We start from the raw sequence: 15,928 nt of genomic DNA, 5'->3' as shown, positions 1-15,928 counted from the left end.
CATAATTATAGCAAAACATAATTTTTGATTAGAAATATGCATTGCCAAGAATGTCATCTGGACAATTTTGAATGTGATTTTCGTAATATTTTGCATTACATTACATTTGCATATTACTTTGGGAATGTGAGTTATTTCTTTCAGCTTTTAAGCTTTTGTATTGTTTAATTGCTCCATATGTTTCACTCAGATCTTGGGCTACTTATGAACCGCACAATCGTATTCAATATTTAGTGTTTAAGGAGAGACACTGCAGGCAAAAACTGTTTTTTTCATGCACCTGTCAAGTTTGAGATTTTAGGCTTTTTTCAGACTGGTGGAAAGAAAACATGAAAGTGTTTCTTTTTATGGCATTTTATGTATTTGTGTCAATAGATTTCAATTACAGTTTATTTTGTTAAAGGCAGTTTTCTCAAAATGAGATTTTTCTCCTACACTAAGCCATAAATCTCCACTTCAGTAGCACTTACACACACCAGACTTTACATTTTTATCTTGTCTATCTCCTGAAGGTTTATACAGAGGGATTTGTTCATATATAATTTGCTTGATTATATACATTTTATTCCCACCCAAAACTGTGAAAATATATTGTTTTCTGTCAGTATTTTCAGAATTATGGAGTGAATAAGATAAGATAAACGTAAAAACCCTCGACTCTAATATGTCAAAATAAATAATAGTTAAACAAGAATTGTGAAATTGACTTCATCCAGTGTTCAGATTTCTGTACTAAAAAAGTAAATTAGTGGCTATTTCATTCAGTAATGCCTCATTTGCATATTAAAACCTAACATTTTAGAAAACTTGTAATACAAAAAATGTTTGCAATTAACTATAAGGGGAATACTAATAGTTATTTTCTATTATTATTAGTTTTTTACCCTATTCACCTGCAGTGTCTCGCCTTAAATGTATGTATTTAATTGTTTCCCTGTTTATTAAATTCCTAAACACGTACAAGAGCTAAGAAATATTAGTTAAATAAAAGGAAAAGCAAAACCGTAATAAACCTCAGAATATAAATAGTGCGTCATCCTAACATGTACAGTGAGCATCGAAATGCTAACATCCTCAACAGCCAATAGACGAACAGAAAATTGTTCTGGCGCTTAGGCGCCAGTGCTTCAACCAATAGCAGAGCGAGTCATTGTCGCTTTACTACGGCGGAGAACGCAGCGATTGGCTCCGCTTCCAAACTGGGCGGGACCACTGGCTTCTGCAAGATCCTCGCAGCCATTTTCACGAAAATGTTGCGGGCGCCATGTCTGTGGAAGATCCCGAAAAAGCCTTCGAATATAAACACAATATTCTGCGTCTGCAGGCTCGCACCAGGGCATCTGTGAAACCGCCGGGGACATAAACAAAGCTGATGGTATCAAAGCTGTGTTGAGACAGCGTTAAACATGAGAGCGGATATAATGTCTATTAAGCGTCTCATGTGTTGTTGAGACGCGTAAACCGTGAGTTTTTCTCCAGACTGTCAGTATATCAAAACCTTCAGCCAACGAGTGACTGATGCTCCTCACTCTGGTTGCGGAGAAGGGCCAGTTCCGTTTCCAACCATCATGGCTTTTGTGAGCCTCTTCTCCAGTCCCCCAAGCCCCGTACTTGACAAAAACATGACAGACTGTGAGCTGACAGGGGAAGAAAGGTCGAGTAAACATGTTCTTATCTGCAAATGCTTCACTGTGCAGGTTCATGTGTGCGTCTATCGAGTGAATGTGAATCTTTTGACACCTATCTTGTTTTTTTTTTTCTCTCAAAGTCAAGTACAGTTGCGTTAGGCTTCGTTTTCGTTTTTTTGGACAGGCCTTTCCCCCCAGTTCACTAAGTAGTGGTCATATTTTCCTGCATGCACTTTTATTTTAATATCTGTTGCAGAGGAAAGCAAGTGACACTGCTCATCTTTGTCAATTTCCATCGCTTTCCCCACTTGTTTGCGCTCTTACTCAGCTGATTTTGAAGGACATTTGGTTTATTTTGTAGAAGGCTGTAGCTGGTTATTATTACAGTAATGTTAATAAGTCGTTTCCAGGCTGTTGAATATGTAAATAGTCAGGGCGCGTACGCTGCCCCGCCCACTCACGTTCCATCGGAACGCCCCGCCCACCTGGGAAAGGAAAACATGTCTGGTAGGGATTCATGACAGGACTGTTGAGGCATTGTTAGCCATGTGTTAAGCTGTTTTAATTATCAGCCAGTGATTGGAGGCTGTGGAGTTGGCTGACTCTGTCTTAAATTTAATCTGCCCGTTTAATCTGCCCACTTGACCCTATTTAATTTTCTTTAATGCATTTTTTGTGCACGATTCATCATCAAAAATTTTCAATCATCACACTGAATGTTGTCCATTTATATCAAATTTCATTGTCAGAAGTAATGTAATTGAAATCTGCATAGGTAGCAGATAACAAAATCTCTGCCCCTGCTTTTAAACATCTAGGGCATTTTTGGAGAATCTATGACCTGATTCTTGAATAATTTCTGACCCCAATTCAGATGTATATATATCCTATTAATTTAAGTTGCACTTAAGTTGCCAGCAGTGCTGTATACATAGCATGCATTATTGAATAAAGAGATTGCTGGCTTGGCCTTGACAGCATCTAGATGCAACAAAAAATCTCATTGCGTCTCCAGCCATGCTAGTATAAAATTACTTTGTAACACTTTGTATCTCATTGGTCATGCAGTGTGGTTAAAATATTGTAATAATTATTGAGTTTTCTTCCATTTCCCTTTGTTTTTGCCCTCAAAGTCCAAAACAGAAGACACCAAGTTAGTCATCAAACCAGTAATCTCACATACATAGTCAGTACATCATCCCATTTACTAATGTATGTATTAACAATCATGTTTTGTAGTGTTTTTAGCACACTAAAGGACCGTAGTGTCATCTTTTGCATGCACCATGCTGCGTCACTATGTGAAGGCCATTTATTCAGCTATGAAAAAAAAAATCCCAAAGATCTTGGTTTCCTTCTATAGTGACATGGCCTACTTTGGCAGAAACTGAGAGACCTTCAGACTCTCTGTGTTATTGCGTCCTTGTTCTCTCTCCAAGTTTTAATGCTTGGGAAACTGTTGGGAATTTGACACCTGGCAAAACAAACATTCATGTCTGTATTGGTTTTAATCCAATAAAAGTTTGCTGCTCCGTTCATTTTGCATTAGGCATTTATGAGGGAAGTTTGGGCTGCATGATTATGTGACTCTGGAATTACCTGAAAGCTTTTAGGTTTTTTATTTAATCCAACTTAAACCTGTCCAAAATGACAACTTAGTGTTTTAAAAATTATATTATGAACAGAAAAGCAATTTACGGAGTTCATATCCAGCCTATGGTCTTCTAAACAGAATAGACACGTTTTTATTTTGAGTTATTTCAATTATGATGTTTTTATATAGGAGTTTTAACTCTAATGTTATATTTACTGAAAGCCTATGCAAAGCTCACAGCCACAATAGATGGTGTTGTGGGTGTTTGCCAAGGCAAACTATACAGTTTGTAGTATGTTCTTTGTGGTTGCTAGAGGATTGTGGGTGGCTGCTTTCTGGCTCAAGACTTTAAAACTTCATATTCACTGCTGTTTCACTGATTCGATAGCACTTGGGTCATTGTTTTTGTTAATAAAATCTTCAATCATGTTTAATCTTACAGGGAGGATGGTGAATTGGAGGATGGAGAAATAGATGATGAAGGCATCGGCATAGAAGAAGTAAAGGAAATTAAGGAAGAGTCTGAAGAGGTTGAGAAAGACAAAGAAAAGGGAAAAGACAGAGAAAAAGAAGACAAGTCACACCGGCATTCCCGAAAGCGGCACAGGAAAATCAAAGAAAAGCGACGGTCGAAGAGAAGGAGGCGAGACCGACAAAAGGTATGCTCTATCGTTGTGTCTTTATGTACAACTGCTACAAGTTTTTACCTTTTCTTTTCATTTTACCTTTTTTTTTCAATACAGCATCACTCTCCATCCAGCGGCTCCAGTTCGGATAGCTATGACTCAGAGCACGAGCGTCAAGACAGACCTAAGAGCAAGAAGAGCAAAGGAACATATCGTGACCACGATGGCGAATTGGCACAGGTGAGTTCAGGGTCAGATACTGGGTTTAAAATTTCATTATCAGCTGCATTCATTTAATTACTCTTTCTATTCACATCTTCAGCGGGAAAATGAACCCGGAAAACCGCCGAGATCAATGCAGCACAAGAACAGCGATTTGGATAAATACAGTGACTACAGTGAAGAAAAGTACGACTATGATGAAGAGGATGATTTCTCAGAGGAGCTGTCGAAATACAAACATGCTAAAGAGTCGTCTGGTCATGGCAAAGGAGGGCCTAAAGACCAGGCCAAGAGACCAATCATGAAGGGACAACAAAAACAACAACAGCAGTGTATGCTTGTTTACTTAACTTATATAGACATCTGCATGGGAACTCATTTGAAGACCTAACAGACAAAACCCGTAATCTTAATCTTTCTTTTACTTGTTATATAGTCGGTGGGCAGCGTGGTAGAGGTCGTGGTGGCATTGGCAAGGGGCGAGGAATGATGAACAAGAATAAGAAACAGAAGGGCAAGAACTGGGGCCGCGGTCGTGGTCGAGGAGAACAGGGTGGAGATGGGGTGAGAATTTCTCATTTTTGAGTGAATTATTCCTGTTAAGATCTGAGGGCACTCATGTTATTGTCTTTTCCTCATACAGGATTCTAAAGGACCACCCAGTTTCCAGAAGAAGCGTCCAATCATGAGCCAGGAATTCATTAATCAACATACGGTTGAACACAATGGGAGACACATTTGTAAATATTTCCTTGAGGGACGATGTATCAAAGTAAGCTTATTCCACTCTTATCGCACATATGTACTAGGAATGTAACAATATCAAAATCTCATGATGAAATTTATTGCAATATTAAAAAAAAAAAAAAAAGACAAATGAAGACTTGGAAAAATTTTGACAAATTTAAAGTTAAATTCTTCTGTCTAATGCTCTTTGAGAGTTGAAAATTAAGAGCTTCAACCCATGTTCCTAAGAAAACTTAAGTCAGAGAAAAAAAAAAGAATTGACTTGTACCTGAACTTTAAAAGGGACTCAACCCTCTTTTTAGTTGTGATATACTGTCTCAGTCTAAATTACATTTACACTGGTATTTTAGAAAGCCAAACAAAATGGAATATTAAAATAATATCAATTATTTTTTTTATTTTATTATTATTATTATATTATTATTTATTTTTTACCACAGCAGGGAAATTTCAATTCATAAATTCATATTGCACTTTTTTAAGCTTTTTTTTTGACTGAAACGACAGTACAGCTTTTATTTAATAAAATTTTATTTAACTCCAGCTTCAGTGAAAACAGGCTTACAAAAACGTGTCTCACTACTAATCTAGTGAAACATTGTAATCATCTGCCGCTTCACTGAAGCTGGGGTTTCCTTCAAACTAAAAACTGTACTGCCGTTTTTGTCAAAATAAAAGCTTAAAAGTGCAGTATGAATTGCTGACAGCTAGTGGTTTCAATGGGTAACGTTACTGCAGTCCAGATTCAAAATATCTGGTGGCCGTTGCATTCCCAAACGTGTGCAAAACTCAGCACATGCAATAAATTAGTTCACTGCATTACCTGTGAACTGAGCCGTTCTAAGGCACAGAAAACACCGGATCACGAGCTGATCACCTAAAGCAAGTGCATGCTTCACTTTGTAGTGCACAGCGAAAACAGACTTGATGAAGGGATTAAGCCATATTGTGCTTTTGGGTTTCAGTTCGATTGACAGATACTGTGGCAAAACATAACATCCCAAAACACAACTTTTAAGACCTTTTATGTCAGAATGTTTAAAAAATCACTTTTTGCCTGGAAGACCTTTATCGCTTCAAATCGCCATGTGACCACGATAATATTGAGACAGTTTTGCTATCGCGATACCATGATATTGATCATATTGTTACATCCCTTATATGTATTTCAGTTTCATTTTATTTGTCAAAATTCATTTGTAAGTGAAACCTGATCTTGATGCTTCACAGGGGGACCAGTGCAAGTTTGAACATGATAATGTTGTTCCAGAGAAGAAGAAAGAACTGTGCAAGTTTTACGTCCAGGGATACTGTACCAAAGGAGATATTTGTATATACATGCACAATATCCTTTCAAAACATTTCTTGAATAAGTTTTTACAGATTAACAGTACGAGATAATCTTAACATGTCATTAGTCAAAATAGAAAAGGTTTTCTCTTGTTTTGGACCTTGACCATAAAGTGTACGTGAGTATCCTTGCAAATTCTTTCACACCGGAGCAAAGTGTTATCAAGGAGACAACTGTAAGTTCTCCCACGAACCTCTGACCGATGTTACCAAGGAGCTTTTGGAGAAGGTATGGACTAAATTGGGACTTAATATTCAGAAACAAATCCACACTTTTTTACAAATGTATTTTTACAAAAGGATTAGTTCACTTTAAGAATAAAAATTTCCAGATAATTTACTCACCCCCATGTCATCCAAAATGTTCATGTCTTTCTTTCTTCAGTCAAAAAGAAATTAAGATTTTGAGGAAAACATTCCAGGATTTTTCTCTATATAGTGGACTTCAATGGGGATCAGTGGGTTAAAAGGTCCAAATTGCAGTTTCAAAGCAGCTTTAAAGGGCTCTACACATTCCCAGCTGAGGAATAAGGGTCTTATCTAGTGAAACGATCTGTCATTTTCTAAAAGAAAAAAATGCATATACTTTCTAACCACAAATGATCGTCTTGTGGTTAAAAAGTATACTTTTGTTTTGTTTTTTTAAATGACTGATTGTTTTGCTAGATTAAGACCCTTATCCCTCAAATGGGATTGTGTAGATCCCTTTAAAGCTGCTTTGAAACTGCAATTTGGACCTTCAACCTGTTGGCTACCATTGAAGTCCACTGTATGGAGAAAAACTCTGGAATGTTTTTTTCAAAAACCTTCATTTCTTTTCAACTGACGAAAGAAAAACATGAACATCTTAGATGACATATTGCATATTGATGTATGCATATTTAAAATACACACTGATTACTAAGATTTTTAGGTAACTTGGGATATTGTGCCTTGCTCAGGTATGCATTAGTAAAAAATGTGTTTTTAGTAACTGTCCAGTTCCAGGGTCACAGTTAGAGTTATTTTAGCACTTTATAAGAATCCAGGTATGCAACTATGTCTAGCAAGGTTTAGGTTTTAGTATTGACTCTTGGAACTATTTAACACATTCAATGCATTGGAAACTTAATTTCTGTTGGACATTTTAGATCCTAAATACAGATGAGGAAACTGTCAATGAGGATGAGCTGGAGTTAGAAGATCTGAGAAAACAAGGTATTGCACCACTACCTAAACCACCTCCAGGAGTTGGATTGTTACCTACTCCTGGGCCTGGAAGTCCACCGGATGGAGGCAAGAAGATCCCGTCTCTGTTTGAGATTAAAGTTCAGCCTACTGTGGACTTGGCACAGAAGATTGCTCTAAGGTACTGCTGGCATGTATTGACTTAATCCTCTTAACACTGACTGTTTGCATCCAGAATATTTGGCCAAGTTTGGTCTGTTTACATATCATATAATCTGCTTTAGCATTGTCTCACATTTTTTTATACTCCTTTTCACAAGTTGCCAATATCAGTAAATATGTAATCTCATTCTAGTCAAAATGAACAATAGATAATTATTTCTGCTTTCAAAGAGGTCATTATTTCTAACTTTTTGGCAAATTATAAAATTCAGAATCACCAGTTACAACCAGTCCATTAAATAATAGTTATGCTTTTGTCTCTGTTCTTGTTTGGGCTTTCGCTTGTAGCATGTTTCATTGTGGTTTTCATTGCAGGCCAAATTTCTACAACAGTACATCTCCCCCTGCTGGACAGTTTCCAGGTGGTCCACAGTTTGGCAGCAGCCCTGAGGATATGCAGGCTGGCAATATGATGTCTTCTCCACCCAATCCTTCCCATTCCCCTCATACAGGACCCATAGGGAGCCCTCCTCTACCATTTACAGGTCCAGGAATTCCCCAAAGCCCACCAGGCCAACCTCCACCCCAGGGTTTTGGCCAGTGCTCTCCTATGCCACCTCCAGGTCAGCCGCCTCCTTTTCATGGAAACATGCCGCACATGAACCGTCCTCCACCGAATCACCAGGGGGCTCCATTTCAACCTGTGCCTGACATGCAAATGAACATGCCTTTTCAAAACATGGGCCAGATGCCGTCCGAGTTCTTCAAGAATTTGTTTAGCAGCCAGTCTCTGGCCCAAGGGGGTAGGTCTTCATTTAGCTTTTTTTTTTGTATGGAAAAGTTTGATATTTATGAAATATGAATCTAGTGATGCCCTTTTCTCTGTTGTACCTACAGATGAGGGACCTATGCAGGACTCCCAGCCACATGGTAATCCTGATTCCAGTGGGATGCAGGACTTCCTTCCAGCTGTACAGAAGGCTTTGCTTTTACATCTCAACCAGAACAAGCAAGAGTCTGACTCTCACAGGGATGAGGGACAAGGTTCTGCACCTCCCAACAGAGAGAAAGGTTAGCGTGGGATGTTGGAAATAAACATTTTGAAACAATATTGCTTTAACCCTAAACAATGTGCTGCAGGAGTGAGTCCTAAAACTTGGGAAAAAGTTAGTGTTTTGAACTACTTTTTCCGTACTCCTAAAGTAAGTTCATTTTGGTCTGTGGTTAAAGAAATAGTTTACCTCAAAAATGAAAATTCTGTCATTAACCCTTAAATGCATGAATGTTTCGCCAATCACTACTACATACCTGGGCCTATATATCCAGCTCTTGATATTTTAAGAACAATTACAGAAGAATAAAATAAAGTATATTTCATTACCTTTTGAAACTTAGAAGTGTTCAATTTGAGCAGATGATTTTACCATCGCCGTCTTTGTCAGTGCGCACTTCTACAGTATTCAGCATCTGGCTCATACTCGCGATCTCAACCATATTCGCAAAACTATCATTTTCAATTACTTCAAAATCATTATTTTGATCGCTGGCAGGTTATTTACCTCATCCACCATCAAATGACAATGACATGTATATTTTATTGCATACAGTAATTGCTCTGCAGTAAAGCCATTCAAATCAGTTCAAATTTTGGTGATGATATTTTTTTGTTTTATGCCTGCGATAGTTATGAGTAGGGCTGCAGCTAACGATTATTTTGATAATCAATTAGTTGGTCGATTTTTTATTTTTATTTTTTTTTCCTGATTAATTGGCTTAAATCCTTTTTTTTCTCTTTTTTTTGACAAAAATCACAATATTCCACATCCTGCCCAATGTCCTTCAAACAAACGTGTCAACTGAATGTTATGAAAACAGTGCTTAATTTATTAGACCACCGGTCGTAATAAAGAGAAAAGACAAATGTCTGAAGAAAAACACTATAAAGCGCTTGACTATTTTTTTCATAGATAACCGCAATAATTATAGTATTAGAAATGGCCTACTGTTACTAAAAAGCTTATTGCATGTTGCATATTGGAGGACTAACCAATACAGAAAGCTAAAATACTGTTCGTTTGGAGCAGCAGTGGTACAAACCTTACATAATTTGTTAAACACCTTACATAAATTTGTTTTATTAAATTTGTTAAGCACTGTATAAAGTGAACAAAGTTTAAATCTCTACATTAAAAATGAAAAGAATAGCCTAATACAGATAATAAAGACGAATAAAAATAAACTCAGTGTTAACCAACAGGTGAGAGGAATGTTCTGCAGGAACACGCATTCACTTTGCTCAAAGTTATGTTTACTGTCATTTCTTTATATAAAAGGCGGCTATGAAGCGTCTGATATTTATATATCAGATAATTACACGCTGTTATCCCTTTACACGTTTCTACTCTTCATAGATATGTGCACTACATGTTTTCTTTTAAACCTAAATTTAACATTCAACGACATATTTCAGCACAATTAATATTTTTGCGCATATATTTTTGATATATATATATATATATATATATATATATATATATATATTTCTCATTTTATTGTTCATAATGAATAGATTTAGGAATACTAAAAAAGCTGATGCCAAACTTTAAAAAATGTAGGAGGGAGAGTGTAGTAAATGACGTCCCGGGTAGAGGTATGCATTTAAGGGTTAAACTTATTAAAAAGATTAATTTCTATCACTACTGTAAACTGACCACACAGAACATGAAGAATATAAAAAACTCAGGAGTCAGCTGTGCACAGAAAATATTGTGATATATTTTTTTTTTTGGCAATATCGCACACCCCTAATAGAGTCATGATAAGTTGTTTATTTATAAATAAATCAATGTTAATGCTGGATAGTAATACATTAACAAAGTAGGTTTAAAATATAAAGTTTTTGGCTCTGGTTTGATTCTATTTAAATGTTCATGATATAATTTCTGTTAATTAGATGAAGCCCCTAATTGGTACTCCAGTGATGAGGAAGAGGGCAGTAGCGTAACAGCCATCCTTAATACTCTAAAGAAGCAAAATGACATGCTGAAAAACCAGCCTAGCATGGGACCAGCCGACCCCAGACTACAGAAGGAACGCTCTTTGCCCAATGATCCTCGAATAAAAGCTGACCCACGTCAGCGTCCCCCAGACCCCAGAAAAGACACCGGAGATTGTGTCGGGGACCCCAGGCTTGCCAGAGACCCACGTAAAATGAAACCCATGGATGCCTCCAAACCTGACCCTCACCCTCACCGCCACCCAAACCCTCCCGTATCCCACAAGCCACCCACTGGAGAGGATGACGACGAATGTGAGAGAGAGCTACGGGAACGAGCAGCCTTGATCCCGTTGGATCCCAGTCCCGGAGCCGCACTGCGAGATCCCCGCTGTCAAATCAAGCAGTTCAGTCACATCCGGGTGGATATTCTCCTCCAGCGTCCGGCCTTCGCGCAAACCGTGGTTTGGGCTCCAGAGGACCTCATTCCTCTGTTGATTCCCAAACAGGAGCCTTCAATAAATCTTCCGCTCCCGCCTTTAATCGCAGATGCTCAGCTAAACCGTAGCCTCTCCTGCCCACCAGATAACCCTCCATCTGCAACCCTAACACCTCCTGATCCACGTCTGGCAGCCGCACGCTTTAAAGAGGGAGTCGGGCGACTCGGTAGTCCTCCCGGTAGGTCTGTAGATACTCGGCACCACCACCCGGACAAGCCCGTTGACCCACGTACTCATAAGACTCTCGATCCCAGAATTAGCCGTTCCGGCAGCCTGGACTCCAAGCTACCGGGAATGAGGGAGAGTCCGTCCGAAAAAGGAGCCGCTGATCCACGGCTACAGCGGGTTGCGGCTAAGCCCGAGTCGGAAAAGTTGCCTCCATACGCTCCTCGCCTGGCATCTTCGATGGGCGCAGGTCTTGAGAGTCCTACCACGCTGTTAGGCGGGATTAGTTTATACGATCCACGCAATCACAGCCTACTCTCCCCGAAACGTGAAAGCGAGGAGCATTCTAAAAAACCAAGTATCCTAAAGCCATCTGCGAAGCTACCAAGCTCTCCACCACAAGGCACAGGAGTGGAAAAAGACGAAAAAAGTCCACTTGATGACTCTGAGAGCAACACAAGTGGCTGTCCGTCAAATCCTCCTGTGCCTGCGGTAATGCCAGCGACTCCTTGCTCGCCGATTCGGCCGGCAGCTCCCGCTGTGCACAACTTGCCCATCCAGGCTCTAGCAGGACTGATACGGCCTGCTTACACTGACCCGCGGCAGAACAAACCCGTGGGCCCGGCAGCTGGGACTCCGCAAGAGGATGAGGAGGACAAAGACAGTAAGAAGAAAGACAGGCCCTTGAGGGATGTCTTTAAGACATTTGACCCTACAGCCTCTCCATTCTGTCAGTAAACAGGCCTATACTGAATATAGCTCATGCATTTACTGTATTCTGTACATCAGTTCTTTATATTCACCCTGCATGTATATGAAGCTTTTCTATTTATTTATATTTGTTTGTACATATATTCTCCACTGCTGCATCACGATCTAACCAGATATATTTTTCTTTTGGCCTCTTGTGCATTCATAGATTCTCATAGGACTTTATTTGCTCGAGAAGCATTTTAAGTACATTTGTATCTGGAGACTTTGGTAAGCAGAGTTTGCAAAACAGGTGAGTGTATGTAATATCAGTGATGCGCTTAAACGGTTAAAAGGGATGTGTGGCTTAAAGTATTCATATTTGTAGTGCAGTGTAATGCATAAAGCTATAGACAAAATATACATTTTTGCTATTCCCACAGTATTTATCACTTACAAAGTATATATAAACACTGTAATATAGCAGCACTATGTCTAGTGTGCGTTTCATCAAAGCATTTGTGATTTTGGTGATGAAAAGGTTCGTATGAGATTCCTTTCTGAGAATGTTGTAAATGGTTTTCTTTTTAACACAAGGCGCTTTTTTTCATCTTTTTTATGGTCATTGTTTTTTTGCGTAGATAATTCTATTTTATTTGTGTATATTTTTCCACAGAAACTGCTTTTGTGTTCTTTTACCAGTGTGACTGAAATGCTAGTAAGGGAAATTAAATACAGCAGGCACTTTCCTCTTTTTTTTAATTCGATGTCTAAAATAAAATAAAAAGGAATTCAGTGATTCTGACATTAGTGTTTTTAAGTGGATGTCACTTTTGTGTTTTGAAATGCAATACAATGCCCTTTGAGGATCAGATTTTTAAAAATACACTACCAGTCAAAAGTTTTTGAACAGTAAGATTTTTTTATGTTTTTTAAAGAAGTCTCTTCTGCTCACCAAGCCTGCATTTATTTGATCCAAAGTACAGCAAAAGCAGTAATATTTAAAAAAATATTTTTCAGCATCACTGCAGTCTTCAGTGTCAGATGATCCTTCAGAAATCATTCTAATATGCTGATTTGCTGTTCAAAAAACATGTATTATTATTATTATTATTATTATTATTATTATCAATATCTAAAACAGTTGAGTAAACTTTTTCAGGATTCTTTGATGTAGGAAAGAAATTATAGCAATTAATACTTTTGTTTAGTAGGAATGCTTTGAATTTATCAAGAGTAATGAAGACATTTATAATGTTACAAAATATTTTTGTTTCAGCTAAATGCACTAAATGCTGTTTTTCTAAACTTTCTTTTCATCAAAGAAACCTGAAAAAAATTCGACTCCGCTGTTTACAACATATAATAATAATAATAATAATGATAATAATAATGTTTTTGAGCAGCAAATCAGAATATTAGAATGATTTCTAAAGGATCATGTGTCTGGAGTAATGATGCTAAAAGTTTTGAAATCACAGGAATAAATTACATTTTAAAATATATTCAAATAGAAAATGGTTATTTTCAAAAATATTTCAAAATGTTACTGTTTTTGCTGTACTTTATATCAAATAAATGTATGCTTAGTAAGCAGAAGAGACAACAATCTTAAAAAAATTGTAACTAATCTTAATCGTATTAAATACTTTTGACTGGTAGTGTATTTATATATGTTCTGTTTCACATCATCAGTGTCCAAGTAAAAAATTCACACCTGGTCTCATTTGCAATTATACTTCTAAAATGCATTTTTACCTTAACTCTTCAAATTCATCTTGAAATAAATACATATAATTTAGACATATAAAAAATAAGCAATGTGAAGAAAAAGAACCAGTAAAAAATAAAAAATACATTCCTAATATAAATCATCATTCTAAAATTTTATGAATTTATACACATTGTATATCATATCTATTTTTTTCCCTTTGTAAATGTCTGCAGATGTTAAATATAGTATTAATAATAATAGTATTTGTGTCTTTTCTACATATTGCCAAATTGTTTTAACAACACTTTTTTTTTGGTCAGTAGACTTTAACAAATATATGTTTTAGAGGAATTATGTTTTTTAAGTTATGTTAAGTATTACAGTAAATTAGATCAGGTGTGCAATTTCTATTTAGACACTAATAATGCAATAAAATGATATCAAAAATGTTTTATCTTTGCACTATTCACATTTTGGGTACTTTTTAATGCTTTATTTTTATGGCCTCAGCATAAATATTTGTAAAGATTCTTTTTCTTAAAGCACATTGTGTGCATAATGCCTTTTTAGATTGGTGTGTAAAGCTTAAAAAATGATAAATCAGTGTGATATACCATAATGTTTGGTGTGGCAGTTGACTTTCTTACCATATAACAACAGAATCTAAAAAGTCTAAAAATTAAGACTGTTTATTTTGTTTACTCATTTGTAATTATCTAACACATTGACGTGTGGTGCAAGGCTGGGTGCTGCTGAATGCTGGGAGGTCCTGCGTAGACCCAAATCATCAGTTTCAGGGTTAAGCTGCTCTTGAGCTCGGTGCATTAGGAGACTCTTTTTCCACTGGAAACAGAACGCTGCTGCCTTTGCTGCTTCCGAGTTTGGCTCAGGCTGTTTCAAACCCTGTGAAATTAGAAAGTTGAGAATGTCAAATATCATACCACTACTTTTTACTAATTCCCTGGTCCTTCACAATCTTGTTTTCTTAAGCTGTTGGAGGATAAACTTTCTTAGTTTGTCTTACCCTAATGCAGGCGGTCTCTGCAGCCCGTACTCCTTGGATAACTGTCTGGAGTAGATTCTGTGCGTTCTTCACCAGGATCTCGTCTGATGACTTGCACCCAGGAGTAACTGCATTAACACTGGAGAAACACCATGCACCCCTTGGGTCACATGAGGGTTTTGCATGTTTAATTTTTTGCTTGCACATGATCGAAAGTGTCAGTGATTTGAGAAAGAAAGTAACTTTCAGATGCAGCAAGAAAGACCTTCAACTAGAATTGTGAGTCAGGGCGATATGCCATTGATTGTCTCTTACCTTGAAATGATAGTAAGTTGGTTGGAAATGGTCAGAATCTGCTCTGCAATGACAAAGAGCTCCTCGGTGCAATGCTTGTCCAGACAATGGTCTGCTATGACGCGCACAAACTGGGTGATTGACTGGCCGCTTGAGATGAGGTCTTTAGCAGACGTTACAAAAGCATCTTTGGTCTACAAGTGAAACAAACTTTTGTCAGTATGGGAACACAACCTATGTACAAAAGAAAACTTCAAAATAGCTTCTGACCTGGATTGGCCCTTTCTTCTTTAGGTACTGGGCCATGTGGTAGAGTTTATCTGCCATTTCTTTGGTCACCTTGACAATCTGGTTTCCCTGGTCATCCCACTTCTCAGTCTCTCGTTTCAGAAAGAGAGAAGTGTAAGAGAGGGTTGTATCTACTAAGCTGAACACAGGACCTCTTGGGCTCTTCTTGGACGTCTCTTCCTGAGGTATATAAATGTTATATTGCTTAATCTAAAATGCTGTCAATTATTTAACATGATTCATAAACAATTTTGTATTACCTTATTTGGTTCCTGATTGGACACGTCTTGGACACTTGCTTTGCTTTTAGGAGGATGTGGTGTTGCCTTTTTTGTGAAACTTGGTGTCCGGGACATGACAAATCCACTAGATTCTTTGCTCTGCAAGCTACTCTTGATCTGTTCCTTGGTGACTGCAAGAATTCCATCTACTTTGCAGAGTTCTTCAACAAGGTAATGTGCCTTTGCTGACCAGCATTGTGACTGAATATCAAGGGTGAGGGTGTCTCCAAGAGTTTGCGTCTCTGCAATTAATCTGGCTCTATTTACTATGTCTGACATCTGAAATGTCAAGTGGTCATTAAAGAATCTCAGATTGGACCTTTCCCTTGGGTCTCTAATGAAATTGAAACAGTCCTGAATAGACTCTGTGGCGCTTTTAACATTGTGCATAAGCAATTCTGCAGCACTTTCAAACTGTGCCAGAGTATCTTCAGTTTCCAAGTCATCTTTTGTTTGGACCGAGCATGCCAAAGCAATAGTATTCTGAATGGCTGTCGCATAA

At 37.7% G+C, this 15,928-nt stretch overlaps 1 protein-coding gene across 1 annotated transcript; it reads left to right on the top strand.

Annotated features, from left to right (window-relative positions):
• The first annotated feature begins 1,262 nt into the window (after positions 1 to 1,262).
• zc3h6 (zinc finger CCCH-type containing 6) lies at positions 1,263 to 14,179 on the top strand. Its single transcript, XM_073833657.1, has 12 exons — positions 1,263 to 1,654; positions 3,665 to 3,881; positions 3,966 to 4,088; positions 4,171 to 4,402; positions 4,507 to 4,634; positions 4,714 to 4,842; positions 6,048 to 6,162; positions 6,287 to 6,396; positions 7,298 to 7,515; positions 7,872 to 8,299; positions 8,394 to 8,567; positions 10,450 to 14,179. The coding sequence occupies exons 1-12, from the start codon at positions 1,569 to 1,571 to the stop codon at positions 11,892 to 11,894; spliced, it is 3,405 nt and encodes a 1,134-aa protein (XP_073689758.1). The 5' UTR covers positions 1,263 to 1,568; the 3' UTR covers positions 11,895 to 14,179.
• Positions 14,180 to 15,928: the final 1,749 nt, after the last annotated feature.

This window comes from Garra rufa, chromosome 2 (genome assembly GCF_049309525.1).
Source record: "Garra rufa chromosome 2, GarRuf1.0, whole genome shotgun sequence".
NCBI lineage: Eukaryota > Metazoa > Chordata > Actinopteri > Cypriniformes > Cyprinidae > Garra > Garra rufa.
This window is presented reverse-complemented; position numbering and strand designations above follow the sequence as displayed.

Excerpts from the sequence above, each read along its gene's own strand:
- zc3h6 (XM_073833657.1), top strand. The coding sequence starts at position 1,569 with ATGGCTTTTGTGAGCCTCTTCTCCAGTCCCCCAAGCCCCGTACTTGAC. Across the intron at positions 4,089-4,170 it reads ACGATGGCGAATTGGCACAG|CGGGAAAATGAACCCGGAAA; the intron begins GTGAGTTCAGGG and ends TCACATCTTCAG. Across the intron at positions 8,568-10,449 it reads ACCTCCCAACAGAGAGAAAG|ATGAAGCCCCTAATTGGTAC; the intron begins GTTAGCGTGGGA and ends TCTGTTAATTAG.